The following is a 14,613-nucleotide window of genomic DNA, read 5'->3' as shown; positions in this document are numbered from 1 at the left end:
CATAAAACAAGAGATTCGAATACATCACAATTTATTTTCACTTATAAAAATAATTTCAGCAGCTTCGTAACACTAGTTTCTCTTATGTTGTGTTCTATAGAACTATTTTTACGGCCTAATACATAGATTTATAAAATAATTGCCTACAAATCTGACAAAATTCACACGTTTAGTAAGACATAAAAAAAACAATTTAATGCTTGTAATGCTATATTCTACGCTTCTTAATTGTAATAATTAATAATTTTTATACATTTATCACATTCCGCAGGTTTAAGACATTTGAATTTCTCATAGAGATTTATGAAGACGCATACAGACTAAACGATGAATTTGATAATTTTAATTGTTCTTAGTTTTATATCGTAGTGTTAAGATCAGTGGAAACTGTTTAACTAATATAGAAATTCTGTCGAAATTGTACACATAGATACTTTTGTTGGAAATAGCATGCTTTTGATATAAACAAATATTGTTATATAATTGATTATACTGCCACTTAAATACACAATCTTAATCTAAAATGCGAAGTCTAAATTTATGTAAAATATAGATATAAAGATAAAACATTACGAGATCCAGGATTAAGGTACAATCAAATATCATTGCATTAATAGACATTGCCTTTGCTTATGTTAACTAATACGTATTTTAAAGGTTCAGCATTACAAATGAAGCTTGCTATAATTAATACTGATTATGTCACGAGTCACTCAAATATTTCAAACAGTTTTATACAATATCCTTTTACGTTATAGAGTTCTTAAACGTAAGTTGTACTACTTTCATAGTTGGATCATTCGCCAAATCGATCACCATTGTACTGGTATCTCGAATTTTATTTAAACTAAAATATGTTACAGTTCATGCAAAAATAGCGAGGCTTACTCATCAAATCGCATCAGTGTTCTTAGTTTAATAAGTACAGAGGTAAAAATTTATTAAGGCGGCCCTCGGAAACAGTTGACAAGAACTGTTGACTTCGAGGACTCGGTTTTTGAACAGATTCGAAAATGGCGAATACACGAGTGCTCCCTTTTTACATTGAACACAAAACACCATCGTCATCGAGCACAAAAGTATTTCGGCGTGGAATGGTCTGCATGTAGTTTCGCATTTATGACCTTATAACATTGAAAAATTGAATTTCCGTTAAGTACGTATTCCATAAATAGATAGTTTGCTAAAATATCACAATTATTGTTTCATTCCCTCAAGTTTCAAAGTACTCGATCTCTCAATATAGAACTGTCCTTAAGTAGGGTAAGGGACCCAATTACTGTGCCTACATTAATTATACTTATTCCTAAAGCATAATGAATATTAAAAAAGAGATATGTAACATATAAATTATCAGATTTTAATGAAAAAAATTTGATATCTCTTTTTTAATATTCATTATGATTTAAAAATAAGTATAATTAATGTAGGCACAGTAATTGGGTCCCCTACCCTATGATGTTCTTAATTACAAAGTCTTATTTCAGAAATAAATACAGTGTTTTCTTAGAGTGTTGAGTACACTTTTCGGGGGGGAAAACAATTGATTCGAAACCCTCGAATTATTCGAATATTATGTGACTTCCCACATAGTCGAACCGTCGCTGTTTCTATTAGCTCTTGCGCCTAAGTCTACATGAGCATCGAGACCATCGCTCAATTTGCTGAACCGTCTTGTCCAGCTGCCCCTGCCACCGCCCCCGGTTCTACCGATGCTTCCGGCTTCTCTCAGCATCGACAGGATGTCATCGTCATTTTCCCTGCCCCTCAAACCTTTCTCGTATTTGGCCTCCTGCGCGAGCAAACGTTCTCGTTGCTGCTGAGTCTCCAGGGAATGCGGCACCGCTGGTATCACGTAGCTCATTATACCCGTCAAGGCGAAAACCTAATTGTTCGAAAAACAAATGAATTGTAACCACAGCCGCCCCTAGAGATTGCGAAGACGACCCTATCCCTGACAAAACTATTATGTACGCCTACATATGGTATAATAAAAAATGGAAAAAATTGGATGCCTCAGCTATTGTAAAAGTGAGGTACAAAAATTGACATAAACACTCACGACATGCTCGAACACGACCACAAAAGCCAGTCGAGCTGCAAAGACGTGCCAATACTGCGGACTAAGACCGTAGGGATCATTCGGATGATCCGGTCCGTTTCTGTATCCTCTGTACTGGCAAGTTTGCGGATGTTTGGTCCTTGTTTGGCTCTTCATGTCTTCTCGGTAGTCCGAAGTATTGAACTCCGACAGAGAACTGTCGATGTAACCGACCAAATCGTTCGTCGGCGAGTAAACGATCGCATAAACGCTTCTTGGAATGAAGTCCGACGTGTATGCAATGACGAACGCCTTCGAAGACAAATCAATTAGTCTCGCTTTTATGAAATCGAATTTTTACACGGCATGGTCACGGTGATAGTACGATTTAAATAAAATTGAACCGCGCATATGTAATATAAATAAATACAAAGAAAGAAATATAAAGTAACCGTGGTAAAATAATTTAAATCTCTTTTCTTTTAGGTGTTTGATACCTACATTGGACACCACAGCGACATAAGTTACTCCGCGAAGTATACCGTACCAGGCACCAATATCTTCCACTCTCTCAGCTAACGGCCTTCTTGCCTCTTTCACCATTTTGTAAGCGTCCAAGCGTATCTCTGCTATATTATTTAACAGCGCAAATAACGGCGCCAATGGAAACGCTGCGACGAACAACGTCACAAATCCGTACTGCAATACTACGACAAAAACAATCGTAAGTTATGCGGAAAATGCAACTAGAATAAATTAGAAAATCGTCCATAAAATTGATTGATTTCTAATTTGCAATAAAAAATTGTGTCTGCTATATTCAAGCGAGATATTCTTTAAATCTTGAACATTATTTGCGAATACACTCGTGCTCGAGTAGAATAAATACAAACAATTAAGAATGCAATTGAAGACAATGTAATGTTCAATTATGTTCTAATTCCGTCACCAAGAGTACGAAGGAAATAGAAAAATCGAATCGCGCTTACTCATTTCTAGGTACTCGTCGAAGAGAGCGAGTCTTCCAGGATCCTGTAGCTGATAATCCCTTTCCCAATAAGTGTAAGGTCTAGATTGGTCCTTTGTGGCTGCAACGTGGCTCCTTTTACGCCACCAATTCCACATTTTCGGGGATAGTATCTCTACGAAATTATTGAGGCACTGTTTGCCCACCATTATGATGGCTAGCTGTATGCAAACTTCCGACAAGCAACCAGCTGGGTCGCAAACGTCCGTTTTTATGCGAACGAAGTTGGAGGTCCTTGCATTCGCGTCACCAGGGTGGACGTAGAACCTTCCCTGTACATTAATATCAATTATTTTAGACAAATTCAATATTTATAATTCTTCTTGGCGAGTCAATTCGTCATTCGAGTTCGCTGTCACCAGTTTATTTTCTTCTTAAATCAACGAATAACTCTTACTAATAACTAGACTGCGGATCTTTATGCAAAATAAAAATTTTTTACCTAAATTGCAACGAACTCAAGTCAAACAGAAATTTATTTTCTTTCTTATTATGTTTAGCAGATTGAAAATAATATAATAGTATGTTAAATGATAGTAGAATACATGCATAAAATCCGCAGTCTACTAGTAATGCACTATTGTGTGATAGTATCCATACTAGTATAAACTATATTGTATTTGCGTTGATTATGTCAAGATAGTTGTCACAATTTTACTTGTTTTTAAACATTCATTATGTTGCAAACCTTGAAGAAGGCAATGTAAATCAGCGACGAATAGAAATTGACGAACTCGAACAGGAATATCTTGAAAGTGTAGCTCGACTCGTATTCGGTCTGAGTCCTCGGATTCTCCATGTTGACCATCCATCGCGCCAAGCGATGATACACTCTGGTGAGTATCATGATGATGATCAAGTTGACTATAGCGGCGGTCATAGAGGTGAAGATCTTTGCGTGTTTCTTCAGAAACGGACCGCCGCTGCTGTAGAACACGGAGACCAGCGATATTCGGTAAATGATCGTTCCCAGTACTGCGCCGAGAACTACACATATCTGCGCGCAATCGTTTTATTAATTTTACAGAACCACTGTGTACTGTTGCGTTTAATTACCATAAAGAACACTATGGAACCAGTGGCACAAAAACGTAACGCCTTGGACCAGGTGGGTAGGTAAGGTTCCCTTTCTCTGGTCACAGGGTTTATTCGGAACGTCTTCACCGTGGTTTCGAACTCTGGCCTGGGCTCTTCGTCGCTCTCGACGTTCTGAAGATCCCATTCCCAAATTATAACGGCTTGCCTGCGCTTCCATAACTCTAGGAATGTCGTCGCTGCGTGGAACAAACACATTAATTTCATTAATAAGAGCACGTGGGAATTTGTCGAATGCACAATTTTCGTGTATAGTACCCCAAAAGGACATGAATATCGCGAAGAAGACCGTGGCAGGATTATCGAACAGGTAAGAGAGCTTCGAGAAAATGCAGGAATCGCCGAGCGTTTGATAGTCGCACGCTCTGTCACAGATGGGGCACAGTGTGATGTTCCCTGGAAGAAGAAGAAAATGTTAAAAATCCTTCGATTATATTTTCTTGCGCATTAATTAAATCCTCTGTATTTTACAGTTTTTCACATATTCCAGCACACTTCTTTCTCTAGATGAAAAGACGATACCCATGAGAATCAATTAAAAATGTACATTTTAAAAAAATGTGTGACTGTTATAGCCGTCAGTTGTTTGTCGGAACAAAAAGTTTATCGTATTTTTATCAGAACAAACAGCAATTCGGCACGCCGACGAATATTTTTCATTTGTGGAAATGTGTCGAAGAACTCTAATCGAGACTGATGCATTAATGATTAAAAATGAATATGAATTATTTTAAACTATTAAGCGATATGACTCGTGAGTTTCGTAGAATGGTCTAATAGTTAATGAAAACTTACCAGCGATATTCCGGTTGCAGATTTCCTGGCTGGGTATGTTGTCACTACTTTCCATGCTGCCGACGCCATACATGAAGCACAAAAGTCCAACAATCGCTGGTGCATACAAGCATTTTGTATAGAACCCAAGCCACGCGAAATATAAGGCTACCTTCTCGCCGAAGTACCGTCTGATCAACCATAGTGGTTGTGTCTTGTACCTAAGAACGTAATATGTTATTTACATAAACTATTTCGTAATTCTCTCAAATCTTGTACGAGTAAACTTGTTTCGGAAACAACATCGAATTTATACAGACTGCAGTGGTCATTATTTTATCCCCACAAGACGTCCACTATCCATAAAGTTAAATCAATAGATCGAGAAAAGTCAATATTATCATACCATGGCCAATCTCTAGAAATAGTGTAACGAATACATGTAAAGAGACAGACAACATGAATTTTTGAACTCACGTGGTAAAAAACATTGACACTAATCGTGCCGAGCACAGAATGCAATTGGTATACGTTGTGTTATAAAAGTTACAAGACTAAATTTCTCCTAATTTTTATAACCTAATTAATTTTTTTTATGAGCTTGAATGAAGAAATTTATTTAATGATATCCAACGCAAGCATCTTTGTAATTTCAATAATTATAAAATAAAAAGTGTGAAACCAGTCGTTTGATGGTGCGGTTAGAGTTAAGTAACATTTTACGTCGAGCAAACAAATTTATTGTAGCCTTGTGCGAATATTGTTTAGTCCACGCATTTCGTTCGCATTTAAAATTTTTTCCGTGCGTCAGTTTTATTGGATGTTGTACATTTAAGGAAATTTTTATGAAATTACCACTGCGAAGGCCTCGCCCAGATTAAGTATAATAAATGTCTGTCGAGAATTTCCCCGTTAAGTATCGGTTTGTTGTAAGGTCCCTCGTGCAGAGAGAAGCAGTCGAGGAAAGTGCCATCCGCCAGAAGTCTCCGGATACCAGCTTTCTCGTGATGTTCGTCGTATCTAGCTCTTAGCAATATTTGCATCACTATCAGCGATCTTTGGGCTGGCGTGTAGGCCGTGTCCCTGTCTTTCACGACGAATCTATGGGAAAAGACATAAGAACAAATTATAGTTAGGTAGACTTTAAAACCATAGATCTCAACTTTTTAAATTTTAACCGTACAAAAGGGTAGAACGATAAAAGAGACTAGGAGAATAATTCACCCATTTTTATTCTACGCTTTAAATCAATATGTTTCATTTTAACACTAAGCCTACCAAGCAAAAATAGTGTTTGGAAAATGTTACATTAGAAAAGTAGCAACAATATTGTGAACGCCCGTAATTTACAATATAAACAGATGCTTGGACAAAATAATTTATTCCATAATTTCCATAAATGAATATTTATAATTTCAACAATTGCAAAATATAAAACCGGTCATTTGACCGTGGTAGGTTTAGTGTTAAAGAAGCACATCTCACAATATACAGACAGGAAGAGATCAATCATTTTACGGTATAGTAAATGGGTGAATTTCCACCCTGAAAACAAGGGATGATTCCACGTGTCAAAATAAGTCGAAAAAGAGGAAGAACATTTTTTCGTTTGACGCCTCGTTTTCGAGCGAATCGAGTTTGAAGCACCGACGGGTACGTATGCTATAGTATATGCAAGAAGTAGAATTGGTTGGTCATGGTCAGACACCCGTCATTCCTACCATATCTAATAGCGCGCGTATTTGCTGCATCTTCAAATTCGATTTTCTCGAAAACGGGGCGTCAAACGAAAAAATGTTATTCCCTTTTTTCGACTTATTTATACATGTAGAATTGTCTGCTGCAGGTTGTACCCCTCGTCCGGCCAGAATCTGTATTGTTCTGCCCAAGTATTAAAAAGCTGTCCATTCGGTACAATTACCTTTCCTCGCGGTCCCCGGAATCGATGCTTTTATAAAAACTAGGCTCCTCCGGATACAGTCGTGTGTCCCAGGTGTGTATTTTTCTTATCCACCTTATCCACCGGAGGCACCTCTCCCAAACCTTCGGCCTGTTTTTCTCAACTTCCGTACCTTGCTAGGAGAAACAAAGAAAAACAGCTTTTAATACCTTCAATTTTTTTAATAAGTTCCATTAAGTTCCATTAAGGTCAATTAAGTTCCATGGGCCATTTAGAACTATTTTGAAAAAGTAAGTTCTAATGAGGACAGACAAAGAAAAATTCTTGAAATCATTAGGTGCATGCAAAAACTTCAGTCTTCTTCAATCGTTCAGGCGCAGTGTCTTAGAATGATCATGACTACAATTAGACTGCAGATTTTATGCATTTACAAGAAAAATTGAGTGGACAAATACACAAAATCGACAAGACCTTAGAAGAGTTAAACGATGTTACGTTACTTTCAACTTATTAAAACGATTGAAAGAATAAACGTGTTTTAATCTAACTTTTGTTTTTGTTTCACATAATGTAATTTTTATTTCATTATCGGCTCAAAGAAAATTGAAAAAAGGACTAAAATTTCTGCATAGGCCTAATAAATTATCGGTATTTTTAATAGGCATTCAATGGGCTCCATTCAAATGTTAATTTCGTTGTTATTTTTATGCAAAATGTTGCGGAAAAATATTGTCGCTTTGGATTACCCAGGCTTTCACAGAGATAGTGATGAACCTCTTGGTGGGCAGCTTCAAGTTCATCACTTCAGCATACTGCACTTTAATCTTCCACGGGATGTGCAGTTTCAAGAAGTATGTTTTTCCATCGAAGGAGTTCTCTTTCGGTTCCAATTCCAATTGCAGGCCCTCCTTCAACAGATTTTGTTGGAATATACGCCTCTGATCTTGCCGACGCGTTTCTATCTCGGTCATCACCGTGTTGGCGTCTTCGTGATACACTAACACCATATCGATCCGTCTTCGACCATCGCTACGAATAAATTTGTAAATTTAATAGATGATGAACGATCGACGATTTGGTGAAACAAAACACTGATTCTTTGCAACTCAACGCAAAATCATGATATCTAAGACAAAGTAATTTGATAATGTAATAATCACAGTAAACGTAACTGCGAATTTTATACACTCTAATTGATGTACTCATTGGTAACATAAAACACTTCACAACGAAAATCGTGGGTAAACAAAACAGTGAGAACATTTAAATAATTTAATTAACTGTATTTTAATTTACTCTCGTGTTATTTTCAACTCAATAAAATTTTTAATGAAAGAAACAACTACGCAGTAAATAACTTTTATTTTGCATAAAAATCCGCAGTGTAATTAGTATATTCGTAGTCTTCATTAGCTTTAAGTTAAAATACATTACACATTGTACAATCTTCATTACTGTGTGATTTTTAATAATGAAATTGCAATTGTACAAGTCCTATACAATTATTTCGAGCTTGATTAACTGTTCACTGAGCCGTGGACGTTCAGTTGCTTATCGCTTCCACTTACTGTAATCTCGACTGTACGTTACTATTATTAATATCAATTTCCACTTCATTAATTGGCCAGAATATCTCACGATCAACGAACAACATGCAGATTATTGTTTTGCGCATTGTGATTAATATCATAGGTAATAATTTCCGTACATATTCGAAACAATGCATCGCGTTAAAAAGAAAAATTAGAAAATATCGTACAATTTCCAACAACCCGTTTAAAAACAAATGGCGGTATCAAACACATCGATCGAATTTATACCGCATGGTCGGTAAGACAACAATCGAATTCTCCCGGGACAGAAATAATACACTCACGACGGAAGCATATTAAAAGATAAAATCACAATTCCGTAATTCACCGATGGTATCGACGGTATATGGGACACGATAGGAAAATTAATTATGTAAAAGTAGTTTTTACGGGTGTCCACGGCTTTCAAATATAGTTGCGCGCCGTCTAAGAATAAAAATGGCCTTTAGGAGACGGTCTGTCCGTTGTCTACTATTATAACAGGGCACCTATGCACATACGACCGTGACACGAGCGAAATGTTATACTCCTCTGTTGTGAAATGAACGCACTCAGCTTCGGGTTTTCAATCGCTTAATCATTCACGAGGAATTTTCTCTGCGAACGGTCGCGAGTCAACTGGTAATTTTACTTTGTAACGTACAAAGTTTGCCCGGCATGTTCTTGAAATGATATTTTGCAGCAAATTGCTGGTCGTACCAGCAGCACGTGTCTACTTACGTTTATTTCCATCTGAAATTCACCGAGTAGTCCGCGATTTTCCATACAAACTTAATTACTGCACATTATTCGTAAAGGTAAAATTAAATTATCTACCAAAACATTCTTAAATGCTTCATTGCAAAATTACGTAACAAGAAAGTTCATGTAATATGCAAATTGATTGTTTAAATGCGAATTCAATCTGACTTGATAATCTGACCACATTATTATATAAATTATTATTATTATTATTTACACTTTAAAATTTCTTACATACCGGAAATATAATGTTTCAGGATCTAGCTCCAATTGTGCAGACGAACCCTTGTGCAATAAGATATCGTCTCTTGGTATCTCGTCCGGAAATATCGGCGAATCAATCAATGGCGGACTATTGTTTGGCGTGTCGGATGACAGTTTCGGACCTGAAAAAACACAAGAAATTTTTGTTGCGTTTCACTATTTTATCACTATTTTATTCACTATTTTATCGCTATTTTATTCACTTTCCCGTAGCTTTGCCCGCAGCTGTGCCCGCGGGCATCGGCGGGCACCCTCGCCCGCTAACAGGCATGTTACACATAACTTGTCGTTAAAACATATAAGACACGTACACGACATTTGCAATCATTGCAGAAACCCATTGTATTTAATTTAATACGAGAAGGCCACGCGATACTAGTCGAGATAATAATTTATTCCATCTCGTTGACATTTATAAATCTTGAACGAATCGATTCATTTTCTTTGAACAGTTGCGATTAATTTATATTTGTGGATAATGAGGAAGTTCTCGTTGATTTTCACGTACGTATAATATGATCTATCTTTATGTGTCTAAAATCATGTGCAAATCTTGTGCCATACTTACCACGCGTGTGACAAAATGTTGAAACATTATCAAGAACTTTCTACTTTGCTCTGTTAGAAGAAACTTTATAATGATACTGATATGCATACATTATTACTGTCCGCGATTCGTGACACACTGACATTCGCATGCATATTGATCGTAGTTTATTGACTTATACCTATTTCAACCATTACCAGACCAACGTCGCCGTGAGCAACCTTCTGTATTCAATTATTTATCATTTACGTGTTTTCCTAACTCATGCACAGTATAATTATTCTGTACAATTTGACAGTTTCCACATTAAAATATCACGGTGCAATTAAAGTTACTTGCATACGGTTAAAACTGTTTTGTAAATGTCAAAGGTAAGAACTTCGTTTTCGACTACTCTCAAATTTTAGACAACAAATGTACAATGATAATCCACGTTAGAGGATACGCTACCGTATTTCGTAAAAACTTGTGTAAAAATACTAACTTTTTTGTTAGCGCAAACACTTTTTGTTGTAGATAACACAAAGAATCGAGTGATGCAGAATGTGAAAAAATTGTAAAAACCACGTCTGAAATAGTAAAAAAATTACAAGAAAAATTGTGTAAAATTATATATCAATTTATCCCATAAAACAGAAACCGAGAAGTAAAGATTTATCATTTACTTTCTCAGTCCTCTCATGTTTCGCAGATAATAAAAAAAATTTAATTACTCTATCTGTCACTGCAACAAATTAATTTTTAGTTCTCCCTAAATATGGAAGTCAGCCAAATGTGGATGGTGTGACGGTCAACGTGTCAAAGAAGGAAAGACAATTTTTACTTGGCTCCTGTTTCTTGCAAATTAACGAAGGAAATTGTTATTTCGATAACTGTTGGAGACACAACTCACCAAAGGCGTCTCTAGCGGTCAAATTCGTTCCAGAAGGGTAGACGCTGGACTTGGAACATTGTCTGTTCAGCTTCGGCGATCCAGGCAGAATACCGTTCTTGTTCGTATCGTATAAGTTGTCTTTGTTGTTCGCGATCATCGTTTGCATGTTTTTGTTTATCGTCGACGAGTTTGAATCTGCGGAGGACCTGGGCTTCTGAGGCGTCGAAGGCGCTGAATTCGTTCGCGATGCCGCATTTTCCGGCTTTGTTTTCAATGGAGACCTTCCCGCGCTGTGTTCGTCATTGTTTGAATTCCTGGGAGACAAACTTTGACCTCCGCTATGGTTGCTCTAAAATATAAACATCGTGACTTGCTCATTTATCGTGGAAATTCATTTATTAGAACATATTATGATTTAGCAGAGGATTGTCCTCTGCTAAGGATGCAGCGAATGTTTCAAAATGCGAGTACTAGAAGAACAGCTCATTTCACAGCTTGTGTTAGTAAATAATTATTTACTAAACTATTCATTATAGCATTTTTCGTAGTGCATGGAAATATACATCACCTCTTATACAGATTCGATTTGATTATTTCGTAATTAATATCATTCGTAATCCGCAGAAATAATTACATAAAAGATCGTAGAATATTAGAAAATAAATGAATATTCACCCTGAGGAATATTATCCTCATAAAATGCTGTTATGCGTTGATATTTATTGTAAAAGTGCCGTGAAGAAAATATCGACTTCCATGCATTCATTTTGAGTTTCTTAGAGCATTTCTTAATGTACAAAGCGGCGTTTTTAATTATTTGTAACGTAATCGTTCGAGACTTAAAACGCATTATTGGATAGAGAGTTCGCTGTTAATAAGTGGAAGAAATGCAATTTTCAGTAGGTAAGATAATTCTGTAATTTTCCCGCTACACGCCTCCGTTTAATAAATGAACACCTGAACAATTTAACACGTATGTTTCATGCATTTGTTTAATATATACCGTGCGTGTCACCGCGGCTATTATATTTATGAGAATTTCATTTGTTTAAACGATCGATGAAACCAGCAATATTTTCGTTCGAGCCTGCATTTTGAACGGTTGCTCAGCAATTCGCTGGCTTATTTCATGCCTTTTTTGTTATTACGCTACAGACACGTAATTAAATGGGTACAATCTAAATGGTATGCAGTTGGTACAACAGAAACGTATCGCAATGAAACTCTCGAATATTCGCTGTTTCTCTTCGCATGATAACAATGGCAACCGGAGATTCCATGGACTTATAAGCTACACGCGACGCTGAAAAGAATGTCAATAGTATACAAACTTTAACAATAGCTTCGGTATCACCGATCGCTTTGTAATTTTTTATTAAGGCAGATAAGTTTCTATTTTGTACCCTTTTACATAAATTTATTATTGAACACGTTCCGTAGCGACTAGGTTACTGTATATGTACTTCATGTGCGTGTAGCAAATGCGAGTATGCAGGAGTATACCGAAGAATGCTACTTATCAGTTTTAACTTTTATATAAATTTACTCAATGAAAAATCGCCATTTTATGTAAGTTAAAATATTTTAACAAATTAAGGTATGTTATATATCTGTTAGCATATACTACATTCATTATAATATTGCATACTTTCTCATTATCGATGCATTAGTTTGCCGGTGCAGTTATTACGGAAATACACATAATACTAATTTTTATATGTTTGGATATAATTGTTTTGTAAATATAATTATTAACGTATCCATTTGTGTTACAAGAGCAGCTTTTATTATTACTAAAGGTGTTCAATAATTCAACAGTGTTACTTCAAAGCGTCTAGTGATACAGTTAGTTGTTCAATGATAATTAATGTTGAAATAAACACATTTTGTTTGACAAATTATTATTAGTATTATTCTGATAATCTTTTATTAATATAATTCCTTGCCTTGCTTGTTTGGTGAATTTTGAAAATTATTCAGTATTGTATATTGCACGTTGTTAATACAATTACCCACCAAAACCGTCCACCGTTTTCTTCTATTTATTGGTCATTTACAATTCAAACAAGCAATAACATCGATTTGGTTCGTAAACAACTTTCTTCCAATTGAATAAGAAATGATTAAATAACAACGATCACAATATTTACATCGACGAACATCCTTTTCATATTTTATCATTTCGAGATTTTCTCCATACTTTGTGGAAGGTAAAATGCAAAAACAAAATCGAAAGGTTAATGCTCTATGCATTATTTCCTTCAGTTTTTACAACCCATGAAATTATGTATGGAAGTCTAATAATCGCTTCTTTGCATCTCACCTTTCGCAAACATAAAACAAAATTCGTATTTCTAAAACATTAAAATATAATCAAATATATTTGAGACAGCTGACGCCAAGAATAATTTCCAAAAAGAGCAAACTGCACCGCGACTAGGCTTCGAATGACATGTACCGTACCTGTGTCTCATCTTCCAAGCGATGAATCCCGTTGTTATCCATCGCGCTTACCAGAGACTACCAAACGATCCAGAGAACAATGATCTGTCACCGATAGCACACAAATTGTACATGAACTTCGCGACGCCTTTGATCGACGCTGTCATTCTGGGACCCGCGACGCCAATGAAGTATTGTCTCTCCCGTTGACAATGACCGAACAGGATCCTCTAATTTTCATAACGGGTAGCATACACGGAATACTTCTTCACGATACAAATTCCTCGTCGATCGATCGCTATTCCCATTGCTCGAAACCGAAACACTATCCGAGGATTTACAACGATCGTCAGATATCTCCTAAATGACAAGCCCAACACGAAAATAGTCGTCTTAGCTAAAATCAACGTTAGCTTTTACTCTTTCTTCGCAGAAAAGGCTCGCGATCCGTAGATCGCACTGCGATCTCAAAATATCGAGCACAGCACACGACGCGAGTCCTCCTCAAATTCGCTTCCGTTGATAATCGATCGATGCGGAGGATAGCAGTCAACGAGTCATCGGAGATGTGATTATTCGATCGACATACGTAAAACACTGCGAAATCGCTACTGATCGCTCATCGCCGGGAAAACGAGGATCGATCACGTTTTCAGACTGCGACCTCGGATCGGTTAGGCTTCCTCAATTATGAATGGAGCACGGGCAACCCGCTCTATAGTTATCACCTTCCCCGACCTGGGGTTCGCGTGCCCTTGGCCGACGAGGAAACGTGCTAACATTTCAACTCTTTTTCTGACCGAACTAGAACCAAATCTATAGATCCCGGGGAGACGATACCGTCTTCGATGGCGGTCGCAGCTGTTCGACCCTGCTAGAGTTCAACCCAGGTAGTTCTTGTCGCTGCAGAAACACTACCAACTTCTTCCTACTTGACAGTTTAATTATCCTCCCGAGGGACTTCCGTGGACAGTGTCACTTTCTTCTAGCCGGTACTGTTGGTGTAATGTTGTATAATCGTTTCCCAGGTTTATGCGAACGACATAATCGGGAGGTGCTCGGAAGACGGGCGACAGTGGTCTCCCGAAGTGATTTTTTTCGCATCCGGTGTACGACACTTCTCCTTTGTCACCGTGAATCTCGAACGGTTTCGAAGAGTTCAAACTCTGTTCGATCAGTGTCAGACCGGACACAGATTGATCCACGATGATCGTCCGATCGTCCCGGGGACTCTCGGCTGTCAATGCTCGTGATTGTCAGGTGACGCCGGTTGTTTCCGCCGCAATAGTGTGACACGTACTGGCCTCCTCGTGGCA

The 14,613-nt window shown here is 37.1% G+C and overlaps 1 protein-coding gene across 1 annotated transcript; it reads right to left on the bottom strand.

Annotated features, from left to right (window-relative positions):
- Window positions 1–14: 14 nt before the first annotated feature.
- Window positions 15–14,166, bottom strand: LOC143353315 (anoctamin-4). The gene is made up of 14 exons (XM_076786536.1): window positions 13,319–14,166; window positions 10,874–11,204; window positions 9,409–9,556; window positions 7,584–7,866; window positions 6,859–7,013; window positions 5,793–6,038; window positions 4,959–5,158; window positions 4,422–4,559; window positions 4,125–4,342; window positions 3,757–4,065; window positions 3,031–3,340; window positions 2,543–2,748; window positions 2,063–2,353; window positions 15–1,885 (listed from the first exon to the last, which is right to left on the bottom strand). Exons 1-14 carry the CDS (start codon window positions 13,358–13,360, stop codon window positions 1,574–1,576), a joined length of 3,189 nt encoding a protein of 1,062 aa, XP_076642651.1. The 5' UTR covers window positions 13,361–14,166; the 3' UTR covers window positions 15–1,573.
- Between the last annotated feature and the right edge of the window lie 447 nt (window positions 14,167–14,613).

Source organism: Halictus rubicundus, chromosome 4 (genome assembly GCF_050948215.1).
Source record: "Halictus rubicundus isolate RS-2024b chromosome 4, iyHalRubi1_principal, whole genome shotgun sequence".
Taxonomy (NCBI): domain Eukaryota; kingdom Metazoa; phylum Arthropoda; class Insecta; order Hymenoptera; family Halictidae; genus Halictus; species Halictus rubicundus.
This window is presented reverse-complemented; position numbering and strand designations above follow the sequence as displayed.